The sequence below is a fragment of the Nomascus leucogenys genome, chromosome 22a (assembly GCF_006542625.1).
Source record: "Nomascus leucogenys isolate Asia chromosome 22a, Asia_NLE_v1, whole genome shotgun sequence".
NCBI lineage: Eukaryota > Metazoa > Chordata > Mammalia > Primates > Hylobatidae > Nomascus > Nomascus leucogenys.
In genome coordinates, this window is record NC_044402.1 from 52,123,131 (window position 1) to 52,142,205 (window position 19,075).

The 19,075-nt window shown below is 53.6% G+C and overlaps 2 protein-coding genes across 2 annotated transcripts; both read right to left on the reverse strand.

Moving 5' to 3' along the window:
* Positions 1–1,221: 1,221 nt before the first annotated feature.
* Positions 1,222–2,348, reverse strand: C22AH6orf15 (chromosome 22a C6orf15 homolog). Its single transcript, XM_003272070.4, has 2 exons — positions 2,282–2,348; positions 1,222–2,084 (listed from the first exon to the last, which is right to left on the reverse strand). Exons 1-2 carry the CDS (start codon positions 2,346–2,348, stop codon positions 1,222–1,224), a joined length of 930 nt encoding a protein of 309 aa, XP_003272118.2.
* A 3,030-nt stretch (positions 2,349–5,378) lies between these two features.
* On the reverse strand, positions 5,379–10,263 carry CDSN (corneodesmosin). Its single transcript, XM_003272067.3, has 2 exons — positions 10,159–10,263; positions 5,379–7,342 (listed from the first exon to the last, which is right to left on the reverse strand). The coding sequence occupies exons 1-2, from the start codon at positions 10,241–10,243 to the stop codon at positions 5,829–5,831; spliced, it is 1,599 nt and encodes a 532-aa protein (XP_003272115.1). The 5' UTR covers positions 10,244–10,263; the 3' UTR covers positions 5,379–5,828.
* Between the last annotated feature and the right edge of the window lie 8,812 nt (positions 10,264–19,075).

Here is a 19,075-nt window from a genome sequence, read left to right on the forward strand (position 1 = left end):
GTGCTTGGTGATGGGGAAGGTGGGCTCTGAGGAAGGTGTTCCAGGAAGGACTTCTCAGTGTAGGATGGAGCCTTATGGCAGACGCTGGGACCGGGCATCTTCTCCAGAAATGCCCCTCTCCCACTCAGGCAGGCAGGCAGGCAGCTCCCTATCCCTTGAGTTCTGGTGTTTTTCCTACTCCTTTCTCCCCTCCAACAAGCTGCCCAACTCCCAGGGACCTGGCTGGATGGAGAGTACATACACCTGGACCACTGCAGGCGCGGCAAAGGGAAGAGAGAATCCAGAACCAAATCACCCCCAACCCACACCTGCTAATTCTTCTGTGCTTTTGTAGCCTGACCCTTCGCTGCCCTCACTTCAACTCCTGTGTGAGGATGCTGAGCTCCTGGGAAAACCGAAGGGAGGGCAGGAGAGACAATACTGTGACCAAAGGCTGAGACTGTGTCATCGCTTGGGAATGAAAGCATCAAATGCCACCCCAGGTGGAATTGTTGGCTCCAAGGTTTTTTTCTCCCTTTCCTTTCTCCCTTTTCTCTTTTCCTTTATCGAGGTCTGCTATTTATTCAGCAAATGTTCAAAGTCTGTGGTTCTCTGGGACACAATGTGCTAAATGATGCATGTAAGGGAGGAGATCAATGTGTCCTCCACTTCCAAGAAGCTTGACTTTCCGGGAAAGAAAAGACAAGTGAAGCAAAGACATTGTGACTTTTGGCTTCCCGTGTCTGTGAATTGCAAGGAATCCTGTCCACCTGGCCCTGGAGCCGCCTTCTGGGACCTCATCCTTGCCCCCTGCTGCAGGTGCAATTAGGTCTCAATTAGTCCTGCTGTCCCTCCTCCCCCTTTCAGATTCCAGCACAATTCTGGAACAGCTCTCCCACCTGGCCGGGGTGACACTGTGAGGTTCCACCCTCAAGCACTTGGGCATTGATCCTTTGAGAAGGATGGGGATAGCAAGAAAGCGTCTGCAGGGGCCCCTAGAGGGCCGTGGGGATGGCTAGAAAACAGGAATGAACAGACTCACTTCAGCTTATGCCCAGAAACAAAGACACCAAGGAGAAGCAAATTCCATAAGTGCTTTTATTTTATTGGAGATGAGCAGGGGAGACACTGAAAAGTGGGGATAGTGCTGGAAACATGCTGACAGGGCCTGGATTGAGCTCACACAGCAAGGGGCAGGAGCAGGACTGTAACTCCCAATGTTGGGTTTCCCTCTATCGTGCTCTAGCCCCACTGCAACCCAGGGCTTGGAGGATTAGGGAAGCCGGCTGGGATGTTCCAAGAAGAGCCAGGAGGGCGGAGAACTCCCGGAGGAAATGGGTTATTGATACCTGGGTATAGATGAATATTCCCCCAGCTACCTCCTGGATACCGATTAATATTCCCCCAGCTGCCTCCTGGATACCGATTAATATTCCCCCAGCTGGTACCTGGGGGTTGATTATTGATACCCCAGATTCCCTCAGGGCGTGGCATGGGCCTCGTTCCCCAACCAGTCCCAGGGCCTCCACCTCCCCAGGACACACTGGGATTCAGGGTCCCCCAGGGGTGATCAGGCAGAACCCTGTGGATGAGAGACCAGGGAGGGCGTTGGGAAAGGATTTTTCCCCCGACTCCCAGTGGATTAGAACGGGGCAGTCGTCTGGACTCCGAGTCCTGGTGGAGGAGTGAAGCCTCGGGTGAGAGGCCTGTGGCATCGGGAGAAGACTCCCCAGGCAAAGGGCCACTGCCTGGAGCGAGGGCCGCAGCACTGGAGAGGTAAGAGAGTTCTTCAGGCAGCGCTTCCCCCAGGCGGTCCTCAGCCGCAGCAGCCATCATCTGCCAAGGATCCTCAGGGGGCCAGGAATCCATGGCAGGCAGCCCCCCGGATGGAGGCCACCTCTGCACTGCAGAACCTCCTGCTGATGGAGGCATGCTGAGCTTCAGAGGAACCTTTGCCAAGTCATTAGACCTAGGGTCCAGAGCGGGCTGAGGATGTTCAGAGTTAGAGGGGCCAATTGAGGAAGGTTGTCCGAGCTGAGGCAAGTTGGTCCCCAAGTTTTGGGAAACTTTCTCCTCCACAACACCGATGCTCCGGGCAAAGAGGCCTGAGGGAAAGGGAAGATAAAGCAACCAATGGCCTCCCTTCCCTGATTCCCCAGTTCCCTTTGCTTCCCCTATGCCTATTCTTCCTTTTCCCTCAGGGACCTAAATGTGTACCCTCCTGCCTTTACCCCTTTCCTTAATTCCTGTTTCCTGGGGGACCTCCAGTCCCTCCTGCCCAAGGGCATCACGGCCTCCCTACCTGGGAGATGAAGACAGACCAGGAGCAGGCCCAGAGGAGCGCAGCTCCCTGCCACGCGGCCCTGCATCCTGCTCAGCACCTGGATCTCCCTCAGCCCCAAGAGAGCCAGCCCTTTATCCTGGTAGTGGGGCGGGGGACAGCAGAAACAGGCTGGGCTAGTGGTTGTGAGACAATAAACCTCCACATTCCACCCTCATTCCTAATGCAGTCTGTGGCAACAGGTGCCACTTGAATGAATGTCCCAGAGGAAGCTGGATGTCTCCCGCCCTGGCTCCTTTCTTTGACCTCCCTGTCCCTCTTGGCCCAGGTGTCCTGGCTCACAGCTCATCCCTGGTTGCCAGCCTCCCCAGCCCTGCTTCTCTATACACAAGGACCTCCACCCTGCAGTCCTCTTAATTGCCTCTTAAGTCCACTCTCTTAATTGCCTCTCTCAGCAACAGAAACACTTGCTTCTTTTTGGGATCTGGATTGTTTCCTCCCAGCACCCCTTTCTTGTGCATCCTCATATCTCCTTCACCTTGGCCCCAACCTGCAAGAGGTTCTGGGGTGCAGAAGTGGCCCCATCTGAGGAGCTGCTTCTAGATGAGACCCTGGATCTAGCTAGGGAAATGGGCCTGGATGCCATCCTTATGAGATACTGGCTAATTCCTGCTGCTGCAGTGATAAATTACCGTGAACCAAATGGTTTACAACAACACGGATTTATTACTTTACAGTTTGGGAGATCAGAAGTCCAAAACAGGTCTCAGCGGATTAAAATCAAGGCGTCAGCAGGGCTGTGATTCTTTCTGGGGGCCTCAGGGGAGAATCCCTTTCCCCGATTTTTCACCTTCTAGAGGCAACCTGTGTTCTTTGACTCATGGTCCCCTTCCTCCATCTCCAAAGCCAAAATCAGCCAGTTCTTACACTGTATCACTCAGACTTCCTCGTCTGCCTCCCATGTCCACATTGAGGGACCTGGTGACTACACTGGACCCACCTGAATAATCCATGGTAATCTCTGTAAAGTCAGCTGAATAGCAACCTTAATCCCATCTGGAACCTTAATTTCCCTTTGCCATGTAACCTAATTCCCACGTTCCAGGGATTAGGATGTGGACATCTTTGATGGTGTTGGGGCTGAAGACATCATTCTGCCTGCCACTGGTGGTCAGATGTGCCATAGAGTATAAGAAACACTGGGAAAAAGTGGCTATTTCCAAGTAACAGTAGAGGAGGGCCTTTAAATGCTGCTGTCAAATGGCCAGGACTTGATCCTTGTTCAAGCTGGGCGATGAGAATGTAGAGATTCATTAACTGTCTGTTGGCTTTTAAATAAGTTTGCAATTTTTATTATAAAAATGCAATGCCTTTGTTCTCTCCATGGCTTCCCGGAGGCCCCAGGAGTAGGCTTCCCTGGCTGCCTGAGGTCTAAACATGAGCTGTTGGCTGATGCTACTGCTGTGTCCTCCTCCCCAGCCCCTGCTGGCTTAACCACTGGAGGAGTGAGGAACTCCCCTCCAGAAATGGCAGTGGATGGAGCCCAGAGGCCATTTTGGATGACATGTATGAGTTTTACACAAGCTTTTCATTTGGAGCACAGCAGGAGACTCGAGGAATCACCACATCAGAGAGCCTTTCCTCCCTGCAATTCCCATCCATGAAGCATCTGAGGACCTCGATTCCTGCTACTGGCTGCAGATCAGCGGCCAGATGCTGGACCAAGGGTGATTTAATCCCTTTCTGGTCAATGTAGTACATTTCTGCTGATTCCAGACTTGGAGTTTCAACAGTTCTAAATTCAGGACTAGATAGCACCACCCTGATAGGAGGGAATGGGTTAAGCGCTACAGTAGGGGTGAATTCCTTTGCAGCCAAGCAGAGGCTCTGAGAGGTGGCCTGGGGTGGGGGGTGGGGCTCCTACAGGGACAAGCACAATCCACTCTGCCCTCTTTGGGATGCAGGAACTTTGTCCGCCTCAGACTCTCCCTGCCTGTCTCAGGACATAAGTCGCATGGACCCCACAACACACCCCACTTTCTCTCTCTTCTCCAGTGGAGGCAACTCCTCTTTCCCACTGGGGCACTCTGCCCTCTCAGCCCGCACCTGAGAGCCATGTTGCTCACACTCTCACTCTGGACCCCAGCAGAGCAGGGAGTGTGAAGATGGAGAGACCACTGGCAGCTCTGTTCTGCCGCGGGCCGGGCCTCTTGATCTAGGCCAGTGAGTCACCCTGCTTAGCTGCACTCCCTGCCCCGCTCCCATCCTCTCAGTCCTTTACTCTCTCCACCCCCAGCTCCAGGAACAACGCCCACCTGGGCTCCTACTCAGCTGACAGGAATCTGGTTGGAGTTGTGTCCCAGCCTTCCCAAGCGTCCAGGTGTCCCAGAAACCCAGGAAATCGAGACTCATGACTCCCAGAGAGGATGGCGTCTAGAAGGTGAGGCATGCTAATGGTGGAAGAAAAGGAGTTTGGGTGGGGAGGGGAGGGGAGGGAGAGGAAACACTGAGGGCCCTAAATGAGGGGAAGGGGGACCCCGTGGTGAATGAGGAATGGGAAGAGAATGGATTTCCTAGAGCAATGAGAAAGGAGGGAAATGGAGGAAGGATCTGGGAGGCCAGGCAATCTCTGCTTTCAGTTCAACTAATATTTATTGTCTTCCTCCTCTGTGGGAGGAGCTGGAAGGTAGAAGAGAAATACAGCCAGCTTTTGAAGGAAAATGAGGGACACAGAGACCTCTAGAGGCGTAGAAGGAGCACCACCCAGACTCTCAGAGGAGACCCAGAACTCCAAGAAGGCAAAAAGTCTGCACCTAGTCCCCACAGTTTACTGAGCCATCTGTCCAGGATCCAGAGACAGCAGGGAGTCTGCTCCAACCTCTGAGGGTGCCCCAGTGTCTCCCTCACCCAGGGAATCATCTGAGCACTGAGGGAAGTGGCCGCAGGAAGGGGCTGAGATAAGGGCCTTGAGAGGCAATGGGTGTGTTGGGGATGGTGATCTAGGAGGGCATGGTGAGCTCTGCAATGGAGGGTGGGGTGGAATTGGGAGTGAGAGCCCAGTGGCATGTTGGGTGGGTTAACCAGATGTCGAAGAGAGGTCAGTGAAAAGTGGCCACTGTTTCCAGATGATGGTTTGACTTTGCTTTATTTGGTAAAGGGGAAGAGGAAGGTATAACTTCTCCAGGCGTTTGAGGTGCTCTGAGAGCATTTCAGGGGTTTCCCAGTTGAGAAGCTGATGGGGGTGTTACTCAATGGACCATTTCAAAGACACAGTGGAGGGAATTGTAAGGGGTGGTGATCTGGCTGAGGGGCACTGCGGTGGAATGGGAATTTAAACAGTAGGAGAGAATCAAGAGAGGAGTTTTGAATCTACCATTTTGGGAAGAGGAAGGAGGAAGGGGTGATAAGAGAGAGTCTGCAACCTTGGGGTAGTGGAGAAAGCAGAACCACTCTTTTGGGAAGGAGGGAAACTGAGCTAACCCTATGCCTGGGCCCTGGACTTCTCCCATATGGGATATAGTGTATGTGCTTGTTTGTGCCCAAGGCATGCACACACACAAAAGTTGACTTATGGACTGTCGAGTGACTCTCCTTGGGGTTGGAAAACTTCAGGGTCAGCTAGCTGGGGCCCCAGAGGCTTCACTTGGGCTAGGATATCCCGGATGGAGCGGCAGGGGATCTTTCCAGCACTGCTGGAGCCACAGGGCTTAGCACCAGCGGAGGGATCAGGATGGGGAGAGCCATCAGGGCCCCCAGTCAGTGTCAAGGAAGAGACAGACATGCAAGGGTGACCAGAAGAGCTGGACTTGCTGCCACAAGGCTGAAGGATGATTTTGCCACTGGATTGGGAACTGGAGCTGCTGCTGAAGGAGCCGGTGCCTGGTGGGGAGCAGGGGCTCTGGGAAGCACTGCCGCAGGGATGGTAGGGTGAACCGGAGCTGCTGGAAATGCTAGAACTGCTGGGGACTCGAGAACTGGAGGGAGAGCAGGGTGCCTTGGAGCCTGTGGAGCCGCCTCCACAGAGCTGGACCCCACCAGCCCCCACTGGCTGGAACGCAATGGCCGGGGAAGCTCCCGACTGGCTGGGGATGATGGGGTTGCTGGAGAAGTATTTGCCCTCAGAGATGGGGGGCCCAGCTGCAAAGGAAGGGACCCCTGGAGAGCCTTTCACAGGGTTATCTTTGGTGAAGTAGCCCACAGGGTAGATTTTACCCTTACTGTAGGTCATGCCTGGAACCAGATAACTGTCAGAGGAGCCACCCACCACCTCGTAGCCACCATAGGATTTGTCTACAGAGGTGATTGGAGGACAGGGCTTGCCTGGAAGGCCACCATTGCTGCAGGGGGGACCTTGAACCACTCCAGGGGCACCAGAACCGTGCTGCTCCACCACCACCACCACAGGCCTCTGACCCCCTGACACAGAGTGGGAGCTGGGGATGTAGGGGCCGGAGTGCGAGACGATGGGCCCTCCACTGCAGGGAGAGTCGGGGATGTCCGAACTACAGGGACGCTGGTTGGAGCTGACGCTTTGGCCACTGCTGGACACCCCAGAGGTCTGGGAAAAGGAAGAGCTTTGTCCAGGCTGGGAAGGGTTTAGTATTCCGCGGTAAGAGTTGTCATTGGTTGGCAGAGCAGAGCCATTCCCTACTTGGAAGCTGCTGCTGCTGAACTGAAAGCTGCTGCTGCTGCTCGAATGAGAGCCGCTGCTTCCCGAGTGAGAGCCGCTGCTTCCCGAGTGAGAGCCGCTGCTTCCTGAGTGAGAGCCGCCGCTGCCCACCTGGGAGGAACCGGATGCACCTTGTAGACTAGAGCCAGATCCGGAGGAGTAGCTGACCCGGGAATACCCCGTTCCTGGCTGAAAAGATCCTGCAGAACCACCCTGGGCAATGCTGGATCCGCTGGAGCCACCACCAGAGCCTCTGGCACTGGAAATGGAGCTGCCAGAACGGCTGGAGCCACTGTAGCTACTGAAGCCGCTGGAGTCACCCTTCCCAGTGAGGCAGGGGTCGTTAGGGGAGGTGATACGCGTGGGGTCCTTACAGGGGTCTGAGAAGGTGCCAATGCTCTTAGCCAAGGTCCCTGTGGAGGAAAGCAGTGGTTAGTAAGGGCCAAGGAGGCCTGGCTTCCTCCCTCACCTTTCTGCCTTATCTCAGTCATCGGCCTCTCGGGTTTCTCCCAAGCAGAGCGCAGGGAGAGTTTAAGGATGGAGAAAGGAGGAAGAACTGGCTATTGTCTCTAAAGGATATTGAGGTGGCTGAATAAAGGCAGTTTCATTGTTTGGGAAGGGTGGGCAAACACCAACCAGAAAAATAGAAAATTAGGTGCCAAAGTGAGGGGCCTCAAAGGAATACATTGAATATAAGAGGGGGCTGGGCACAGTGGCTCATGCCGGTAATCCCAGCACTTTGGGAGGCCGAGGTGGGAGGATTGCATGAGCCCCAGAGTTCAAGACCAGCCTGGGCAACATAGACCCCGTCTGTATTTTGTTTTTTAATTAAAAATTTTTTAAAAAAGAAGAGGGAATGGAGAAGTGGCAGGAACAAGTAGGTCTAAAAGAAAGGACCCTGAAGAGACAGACAATTGGGGAAACTGAGGCTCTGAGAAGTCCAGGCATAAATTCTTAGGGGAAAAATCCTGGGTCAGACAGTGGGACCAAAGGGAAGGAGAAGACAACAGGCAAAACAATGGAGGGCTGAGAAGCGGAAAAAAATATAGAAGGAGACACTGGAAGAAGATAAAGCTGGGGGCAGAGGGGCTGAAATAAAGGAAAGGGCACTCGAGGACTAAGATTTGGTCACCAGCTTCTTCATGAGAGCCCAGGCTGGGGTCAGGAACGGAAACCCTATTTCCCATCTCAGCACTGGCCATGCCAGTAAAGCTGGGTGGGGGCCAGGATGTGGGGTCACTACCTGTTGCTTCAGAACCTGCTGGTACCAGTGTGTCAGGACACCGCACCCTGAGCCAGCCCTGCTCTCGCTGGCCCAGCCCAGGGAACCAGGACAAAACCCCCCGAGCCTCTGAGGCTCCTGGCCACAATCAGCTTCCCTCTCTGAGCACACCTGCCTCCATCCAGCTCCTCACCTGACTTCTGCTGCCTTGACTTCCCTCAGGGATGTGGAGCCACATCTTTCCTTATCTTTCCTTTCCTTTGCTCAAAACCCCAGGCCCAACTTATCCCATGGTTCCTCCACGACTCTTTCACCTGCGTTCCTTCTGCCTTCCCTAGCCCCTCCAGGTCCCACGTGTCACAAACAGAGCCACATACTAGCAAGTTACTGAACCTCACTGAGCTTTAGTTTATACATTCAGAGGGGCCAAATTTGCCCTGCCTTCCCACAGCATCACTATGAAGAAAACTAAATGAGATCATCTACCTGAAAGTTTGTCTTCTTTTTTTTTTTTTTTTTTTTTGTGTGTGTGTGAGATGGAGTTTTGCTCTTGTTGCCCAGGCTAGAGTGCAATAACACGGTCTCAGCTCACTATAACCTCTGCCTCCTCAGTGGAAGCGATTCTCTTGCCTCAGCCTCCCAAGTAGCTGAAACCACAGGTGCCCGCCACCACACCCAGCTAATTTTTTGTATTTTTAGTAGAGAGGTGGTTTCACCATCCTGGCCAGGCTAGTCTCGAACTCCTGACCTCAGGTGATTCGCCTGCCTCGGCCTCCTGAAGTGTTGGGATTACAGGCGCAAGCCATCATGCCCGGCCAGAAGATGTTTTAGAAAGTGTAAAGCATTATATATTATGATTTATTACTGCCACTCATCCTGATCCCTCCACCAACAACCAGACTACCATCCTCTGTGATGTCTCTGTTCTCTGCTCAGAAAGAAATTCTCTGCATGCACCTCCACGCCAAACCCCAGCTGTGCCAATTCCCTTCAGTCCTCTGCACGAATCCACCACGCATTGCCTCTCTCTTTCTCTATTCCCTCAGACACCAACCACTTACTAGACCATGGGAAGGTCACAGAAATTCCTCAAGGGCTATAAGTACCCGGTGGTCAACAACACAGGTCCAGGGGTCGCCTGGCCTGGGGTTGAAATCTTGGCCTTGCTGCCTTCTAATGCATGATCCTGAGCTAGTTTCCTAACCTCTCCAAGCCTCAGTGTCCTCATCTGTAGAGTGGAAATAGCAAATCTCCTTTCATACCGTTCTTGTAATGATCAAAAGTGCTAATATAGGCCAGGTGTGGTGGCTCATGCCTGTAATCCCAGCACCTTGGGAGGCTGAGGCGAGCGGATCACTTGAGTCAGGAGTTCCAGACCAACTTGACCAACGTGGTAAAACCCTGTTTCTACTAAAAATACAAAAAAAAATTAGCCAGGTGTGGTGATGGGCGCCTGTAGTCCCAGCTACTCTAGAGGCTGAGGCATGAGAGTCGCTTGAACCTGAGAGGTGGAAGTTGCAGTGAGCCGAGATTACGCCACTGCACTCCAGCCTGGAAGACAGAGTGGGACTCCATCTCACAAAAAAAATAAAAATAAAAGTTCTAATGTGTAATCCAAATGTGCTTAAAACAGAGTCTAGCATATAAAAAGGCTCTAAAAATGATATTATTACTATTAAATGTCCAATCATTATCTTGTAGTGCTCCCATAATAAAAATCACCACCACCATTTATATAAACCTCTAGAATTTCCAAAGCACGTGTCACACACATTATTTAATTTGAGACACACAGACTAGAGGTAGGTGTCATTAACCCCACTTCAGAGTTTCAGAAACTGGGGATCGGGAAGTTTAGGAAACTTACCTGAAGTGACCATGCAGTGAGGAGCAACCCCCAGACTCTAAAGGCAGATTCCAGAGCCCCTTCCCCTTCCCCTTCGCTGGGTCCTCTCCCAGACTCTCCCTCCCGCCTCCCTCCTGTTCCCAGGGCCCCCAGCCTCCTACCTGGCAGGAGGAGACCAGCCAGCAGCAGTGCCATCATCCTGTGCCCGCCCACACGCCCCATCCAGGGTGCCCGAGACGAGCCCATCTCGGACTGCACGGCCTCCTGACTGACGGCAGCTCGAGGACACCCGGGTCCTTTATGCCAGAGCTGGACATTCCCCGGGCAGGAGTCACTGTGGGGAGGGGAGGAGAGGTGGAGGGGGTGGGTGCCCCAGGGGAAGTTGGTGTGGCTGAGAGGAGTGTGGTAATCAGCCCGGTGCATCTGCCTACTCAGCAGCAGCAGTGGCTGCAGTGTGGGGTACCCATGGCCACGGGGCCCTAACGATCCTGCCACCTGACAGGCCTGGCCCCAGCTCCTCATTGCCTAACCCGGAACCAGGCGCTCTGCCCCACGGCCACCCACTCTGGGGCGGCCACTCTTGCCACGATACCCAGCCGCCTGGCTCCTTAACTCTCCTGCCTACCCTGGCTTGGCCTGTCTCCCCATCTGCCCTCCACTCGCAGACGTGGGCGTTTCAGCGTTTTCTTCCGCACTTGGGTGCCTGCTCCAGCCCCACCTGCCCAACCCCAATGAGGTCCCATTCACAGCCCCCCATCTGCTCCTTCCTTAGGACCCCATCACTCCACCTCCACTTTCCTCCTTCAAATATGAGTTCTGCCCCCATCCCCCAGGCTCCCCCTCCCACCACTCCCCAAGTACCAGGCCAGCCACATACCTATTACGTGTTCCATCACCTGGGGAATCTTCTCCTTCTCAGAAATGGGGCACCACATTCCCAAAACCAACTCCCTGACCTGTCGCTTCTGGGGGCCTCTGGGGACGGCATGGTGGCGGGGGTTGGGAGGGGTGCTGGGAGCCAGGGCTCAGCCAGGGGAGGGGCCTGGGCTGATGACCTCTGTCATAGCTGGGCCTTGGTTACTCACGGGCCACTCACAGCCTCTCCCCATGGCTGGTAACCCAGACCTCAAGAGTGAACAAGAGGCTAAGAAGGCTAATTGGGAAGGTGGTGGCCCCATAGCCCATCTACTGGCCCCGGGCTGGATGAGCGAGCAGGAAGCAGCAGCTAGCTCTGGGCAGGTCGAGGAGAGCCAGGCAGGCTCCCGGGTCCTCAAAGGATGAAAGGAGGCCAGGAGAACCGGAGCCCTGCCATCTGCTGAGAGGGTGGTGGCTTCTCCTCCATTGCGTTGGCCTCCCTCCTGCTCTGGCCCCTGCCCCGCCCCAGCCAATTAATTGCTCACTAGTATTGCCGGAGTATCAGTATCGGAGGGAGGTGCCTGGGAGTCCAGCAAGCTGCCCTCTCCTCCACCAGGCTTCAGACACCCCTGCTCCCCTCACCCAAACTCACTTCCAAAACCTGCTCGTCTCCTCACAAAGGCAGCTCTGTGCCTGGGCCCTTTGGGCTGGTCTCTCCAATTCCCTTTACCTCCTGACTGCCCTTTAAGTTCAGACCAGCAGGAGGATGGAAATGTTTCCTGTCTGTGCTGTCCGATATGGTAGCCACTGGCCACATGGGGCAAGTATAACCACCAAAGATTTGGAGCTTTAATTTTAATTAATTGTAATGATGTGGTTGGCCACGTGCAGCTAGTGGCTACCATCTAGTCTTGCTCTTGACTTGCTGGTGACACTCAGAATGGGAGTGGGAGGAAAGAGGAGCTGAGGGAGCCGTGGAGAGAGGAAGGGATAGGACAGGGTCCCCTGAAGAGGGCTAATGCCTTGGGAAAAACAAACAACCAAACAAAAAACACTGGCTTCAGAATGAAGATGACGTGGGTTCAAGTCCCCGCTAACCTCTTGGCTTTGGGCGACTCTTCAAACCTTTCTGAACTTCCATCTCCTCATCTGTAAAATGGGGGTATTTTAAATAACACTTATTTCGCAAGGTTTTTGTGAACATCAAATGGGAAATTATCAGAAAGGTTAAATGGGACAAGGGGTGCAGTCCCCCAGTAGGAAGTCCAGCAAATGGAGCCCTGCAGGTGCTCCTGTCTTCATCCTTCCACTGGGGGAGACAAATAGGCCAGCTTCACCCCCACAGCCCCAGGCTCCTTTTCCTGAGTCTCCAGCCAACGCTAGCAGAGTCTCTTCTGCTCCCTTCCTGCCTTGTATAGAGCTGCAGGCACAAATGTGAGAGAGATACCATTTAAAGTGATGCTGCTTGGCTGGGCACGGTGGCTCACGCTTGTAATCCCAGCACTATGGGAGGCCGAGGCGGGCGGATCACTTGAGGCCAGGAGTTCAAGGTCAGCCTGGCCAACATGGCGAAACCCCATCTCTACCAAAAATACAAAAAAAATTAGCCAGGTTTGGTGGTGGGAGCCTGTAATCCCCGCTACTCGGGATGCTGAGGCAGGAGAATCACTTGAACCCTGGAGGCAGAGGTTGCAGTGAGCCAAGGTCACACCATTGCACTTCAGCCTGGGTGACAAAAGGGAAACTCCATCTCAAAAAATAAAAAATAAATAAAGTGATGCTGCTCTTTCTGAACATCATTTCCTCCTGTGGGCCTCCCTAGACTCTCAGGCTTGGCTCCCTGGAGGACCTGGGCAAGGAGAGAGGGGGCTCTGGGGCAGCGAGGGGAGTGGCAGAGGGCAGGGAGGAGTGGACTAGAAGCTGCTGGGCCATCCCCCAGGGTGGGAGGGGAGAAGGCAGTGGAACAGCGGAACCTGTGGCTTCTTTTCCAACACGAACTTCCCCTGACCAGCCGGAGGTAGCAAAGTTTGTCTTGTTTTCTTTCTCACATTCCTCCTGGCTGCTGTCAGAACTTGGCCAAGACAGCCAGGCTGGAGGAGGCACAGTCTCTCCCGGCCTCCTGCCAGGTCTCCAGCCGCCCACGTGGACTGGTGGTGCAGCCACGTCCCTCCTCCTCGCTACTCTCTCCTGTCCACTCCTGTCCACCCCATCCTGCCACCCTGGGCTGCCCAGTTCCTCTGCTGTCCTTCCCACCTGTGGGCCCTGAGCTCTAATCCACCGTGCTTTTGGCTTTTTACTGAAACCCTGCCTTCTGTGCTAGATTTTACTCTGGTGCTCACCATTAATCCTTCTCTCAGCGCAGGTGGTGAAGACCTAAAGCTAATGGGGCTTAGGAGGGAAGAGAAGGGCATCAGCTGAGTGCCCACACAGGCCAGGGTCACCTTCAGTGAAGCTGCCAGTTTAGTGGCGTCCACAGTAGCGGAGGCAGCTCTGCTGCGTTCTACAGCAACAGATTCTGCCCCTGCCCCTTCCTGTGCCCGTGCATTGGACCAGGTGAGAAAGTGTGGGTAGCGTAGACACCCCGCACCCGAGAAAATCAAGCTCAAAGCACATGCCTTCCATAGGCAAAAGGTGGGGCTCCCAGCCTTGTATTATGAAGCAGGCAGGTCACTGTCCCCTCCAGTCCCCTCCACCCCTCCAGCAGCCCTGTGCTGCTGTGTTTTCTGTGCCAGGCTTGGCCCCCAGTGCGCGCTCCTCTGCTATGTTTTGGAAGTTGCACTGAGAAGGAAGAGGAATTGTTCCTTGCCCTGAGGAGCTGCCATCCAGCTGGGGACACACAGCACAGAGAGCAGCCTAGAGTGGAGAAGCGGATAGGCACTTGGCTTCAGGGAGGTGGCAGGACTTTCCCTGGGCCTTGAGGAATGATGAGAGAAGGGCAGAGCAGGCAGCCAGATATGGGGCCTTGCGGTGCTTCAGGTGTATTTAGAACCAGCGGATGGCATGGGTTGGTGTGGGACATGCATGTGGAGGAACAGTGCTGTGGGAGAAGGGACAGGCTGCTTGGATCAGGATTGTAGATGACCTGCAACACCAGGTTAAAAGAATTTGGATTCTATAGGAATTGCAGTAAATGTGAGAGGGTGCAGGGAACCAAACGGCTTTGAATGATCTCAAAGGGGGCTGAAGCATGGCGTGGTGTAGTCCCAGCTACCCAGGAGGTGGACGTGGGAGGAATCCGAGGCCAGCTGGGGCAACATGAGGGACTCCATAAAGAGGAGGCTTGGGGCACGAAATCCACCATGTACTGACTGCCTGCTGCAGGCAGACACGGTGCCTGGGTATTTAACATGTGTTGTCGTGTTCAATCTTCATGACAGCCCTTCAGGGTAAATGCTTTTTCCCCCTGTTTCACAGATGAGAAAACTAAGTTGAAATTATTTGTCCAAACCAGCTGCTAACAAGCAAAAATGTTTGAAAAAGATTCAAACCCAGGCCTGTTGGACTTCCAGGCCCACATAGATCCTGTTACTCTGCAGCTGACACCATGCTGTAAACGAATGGCAGAGGTTCACGGACAGGCTTCGGAGGCTCCCTAAACCCTGTAAGGATGTGTGCAAAATTCCTTATGTATATGAATAATTCTAGAGAGAAGATTTCCGCTATCAAAGCTGGCCAAGTATGGTGGCTCACGCCTGTAATCCCAGCACTCTGGGAGGCCGAGGCAGGTGGATCACTTGAGCTCAGGAGTTTGAGACCAGCCTGGCCAACATGGCAAAACCATCTCTACTAAAAATACAAAAATTAGCCGGGTGTGGTGGCAGGCACCTGTAATCCCAGCTACTCGGGAGGCTGAGGCACGAGAATCGTTTGAACCGGGGAGGCAGAGGCTGCAGTGAGTTGATTTCGTGCCATTGTACTCCAGCCTGGATGACAGAGTGAGACTCTGTCTCAAAAAAAAAAAACGTTAAGAATTCCTAAGTGAAGGTTACTGGCTCATGAGGTCCCTCCTCCACAGCTTTCCTCCTCTGGGGGCCTGAGAGTCAGGACAGAAGTTCTAGAACAAGTGTTTCACACAGGGGTCCTTGGTAGACCAGGGCTTAGGCTTGGAAGAAGGAAAATGGAGTGAGCACGAGGAAGAGAAAAAGCCTGGAAAAGCAGCTTATTTTGTGCTGGGGAGAGAAGGAAAGGGGCCACCCAGAGCCGCTCTGGGGCTCCGGGGCCTGTGGGCTCCTCCCTCCTTCGTTCCTCTCTGCCTGGCTCCAGCGAGGCCGTTTCCTCTCCTCTCTCTTTCTCTATGACACCCTCGCTTCCCTGTGGACTCGCCTCTGCAGCCACAACACCCTCCTCTCCCTGGCGCTCCTGGCCACTCCCAGTAGGGGATGTCCTCTGAGTTGTTTTTCCTGTGCGGGGAGGGGTGGACTGAGTCATCCACACTCTTCACCTGGTTCCTCTGGTGACCAAGAACATAGAAGGAGAGGGCACATCCCCAATCAGGTGTTCCGAACATCTCTGCGGGGACAGACCCTCCCTAGCCCAGGTGCTCCCATGGGACTGGCTACACTTCTTGACTCAGTTTTAATCTCTCCTTCTCTGCCTTTCTCTTGGGAATGCCCCCTCACTTCTGTGGCTTCTTTCCTGTAGTAGACGATCAAGCGTGGAATCTACAGTCCATGGGCCCTGACTTCTTGCCTTCCTCTCAAATAGACTCCGCAGCCAGCCATCTATGCAGCACCCCAGTGGCTTTGAAATGCAACAGAAACCATCACCCCTGGACCATGGGCTCCATGCCAGCGGGCAAAGCACAGGCATGTTCACCGAGTTCCCAGCACATAGCTGTGGCAGGCACTTGGTGATATTTTGAAATAAAGGAATGGATGAATGTGTCCAGGCTGTGCTTCCCCTTTCTACCTTACTCAGGGACATGGTGCCCTCCTCTCTGGCTTCCTGCCCTGTGCCCCTACAAGCACAGCTCCTATGTGCAAAGCCCCTGTAGGTGCTGGAGGGATTCACTGATGGCCTTGGTGGAGGTGGCAGTGGGCACGTGCACTTGGCTCTGACACAGCCACTCATGCGACACCCCGTGCAATCTCGGCCTGGGCCTGTGTGTCCTGCCCTCATTCCTCACGGGTGACTGTCTCCCCTGAGCCACTCTTCTCTCTATTGGATTAGTTCCTTTTTTCTCCCCCTAGGGATGCAACACATTTTCATGAACAAACAGCAGAGTTCACATGGCTGTGATGAGGACATACTGGGGTTTCCCCTGGACATGGCATTAATCTGATGCCAGGGGTGGGCAGGACCATGCTGTACACTTTAAAAAAATCCCTAGGGGGTTCTTTTAGGTGCCCCCACTGCAGCCTAACGAGTTGCCCCTAGCTGAGAAGCCCTTTCCTGGGGCTTGTCCACACTGTCCTCTCCCTGAGATTATTCCTGGTGTGGGCGGTGCTCGGCTCTACCCTTCCTTCCTTCTTCCCTGCTTTGCTCCTGGTCCATGGCTCTCTCCTCTATGGAATGGCCTCCTGGAGCTTGGCCGGGTCAGCCCCCACTTTCCACTCTTCCCATGCCTGTCCTCACCCTCCCAGCAGCCCTGCCAGCCTCCGAGGGGCCCAGGGCACTGCAGCCGGCACATGGGAGTGAGGACTGGGGCCAGAGCCAGGTGCACCTTTGGGCACTGAATCCTGAAAGAGGAAGAATTCGGCAAGTGGCGTTCTGCCCACCAAGCTTTCTTCCCCCGCCTCCCCTGAGCCTTTTCCCTTCACCACCACTTTCCAAAAGCAGCAGGGAGTCAGCTGCAGGGCAGTCGCTCCCTGGGCCAAAGCCTTCGTGGCTGTTTCAGTCACGCCCTGAGGCCACCCCTCTTATCTTGCGAGGAGAGAGGCGCACAGAGGCTGTGATTAGCTCTCACAGTAACAAGACTGTTCCCCTCTCTGCTCTGAGGAGTGAGTGTGAGGGAAAAGAGCGCTCCTTGTCTGCTCATTATGTGCACCTATTAAATAGTCCTTCTTTCCACTAGGGCTATTAGTGGTTTTTATTGTTACTGGTCACCCAGAATTAGAGTCACAGCTTCCTCGACAGGGTGAAAGAGAGGGCCAGGGTGCAGTCTGAACATGCTCTCGGGAGAGGACAGGCCGGAAAGACTTGTACCAGGAGGGACTTCTAGGCTGGGCTGGCCCTTGGAGCACCTGGGAATGGGACTATGGTGGCCCATCTTCCCTCCTGTGTTCTGGGCTGTCTGAGTGCCTCTGGGTGAGAGCTCCTCACAGGAGGGAGCTTCTCCTACTGCCCAGTGTCTCCCTGGCACCTGAGGCATCACCCAGCACACAGAGGTGACCAGGAAACACAGACTCCTGTTAGAGAGGCATCTCATGTCCCGCTCTGTTCTCTTGGGCCTTGGGACTAGAACATATTCACCAGAGACCGGCGCCGACTCCTGTGCAGTGTGTAACATTCAGCTCAGTGCCGACATCTGCCCATGCAGGACTGATCTCCATTCTCTCAATGACCCTAGGAGACAGGAATTATTGTTATTATTATTATTATTATTATTATTTTGAGATGGAGTTTCGCTCGTAGCCCAGCCTGGCCAACATGATGAAACCCAGTCTCTATTAAAAATACAAAAATTAGCCGGGTGTGGTGGTGAACACCTGTAATTCCAGCTACCCGGGAGGCTGAGGCAGGAGAATCACTTGAACCCGGGAGGTAGAGGTTGCAGTGAGCTGAGATTGCACCACTGCACTCCAGCCTGGGTGACAAGAGCGAAACTCCGTCTCAAAAAAAAAAAAACCACACACACATGTTTGGACCATCCCTATTTCCTCGCTCTGCCTAAGCTGCGTCATACCATTCATCACTAGGTGACATCCTACTACATATACCTTGTAAGCATCTGTGTATCTCTCTCCTCCCCCACTGGAAGCCAGGGCCCTGATCCTGAGGGCAGGGCCCTGATCCCTTTGGCTGGCTGTGGTATCCTCTCCTGTAGACCACCAGCTCGTGAAATAATCAGAGAGAGAATGTGTAAATGATGATCGTGAGGTCCACCTGGACAAGCAACCTGTGCCTGAATTTTCCTGAGGGCTTCAGAGCCTGTCTCGCCTCACCTCACATGCCTGGCTCACCTTAGAATGGTCACCTTGACAGCTAAGGGGACACTTGTGTGCCTTGATGGTGGACCCAGGGAGTGGATGACATTAGTGAGGGAAAGAGCAAAGGCTCTGGGGGAAAACACCTGAGAGGAGTCTCTAGGCTGCCCTCTGGTGGCAGTTCTTGGAACAAGACCTGAGAGCCGCTACCTTGGCTCTCAGCATTGCATGGGAGTTTAGAGGTTATTAAAGAAATGCCCCTGAAGTCTCAACCCAAGGTCACACAGAGAACGAATGGCTAAGTAGGGACAAGAACTCAAGTCACAGTCTGTTGATCTCACTACCATGCTATCCTGCCTGCCCCCATCACAGGAGTTGAGATTATGCTGCAAAAGGAAAGGTGGGGATGGGGTGGGGACTGGGGATTTCAGGAAGGGAATTGATTACTGCCTCTGAGGATATTAGGGGGAAAAAACCCACAGGAGGTGCATTTGGTTTAATTCAGCAAGTTTTTTGAGTTTTGAGTCAGTGCCAGGCACCTGGTGGGCACTTAATTAAAGATTAGCAGCAGAAGAAAAATGTACAGTAAGAGAGCTTAAGTTTATACCAAAGCGAGTCTTAGGTCTAATGATTTTGAAACATGAAATTGGCAGAGAAGTTAAGAGTCCCTCCTGGGCTCCTACGTCAGGGTTTGCCCCCTCTCTAATTTAACTTTTTATCAAATTTTATTGTCATGATGTATATGTTTGTCCTCCCTAAACACAGAGCCCCTTGAGGGCAGGGAGGACTGAAACTGCTTCCTGGGACTGTCACCATCACACAGCACCCCACAGAGCAGATGCTCAATGAATGTTGATTGTGGGCAAATGGATGAACAAATGAATGGTTTGGAGTTTCCCTGGCCAGAGAGCTTCAAAGCAGGGCAGACAACCATCTCTTCTGTCTAGTCCAAAGACATCATTCGCTGCCCAAAGGCTGAGGGCTGTGCCTGGTGCTTTCTCAAGGTAACTTAGCTTGTATAATTAGATATTACTGTGATACTAGTTCTAGGTTCTTTTTTTTTTTCATTGGCCAAGCATTTAATAACTATCTGTCATGTCCAAGGTTCTGGGCTATTGTTCTGTAAATCTGTGATCCT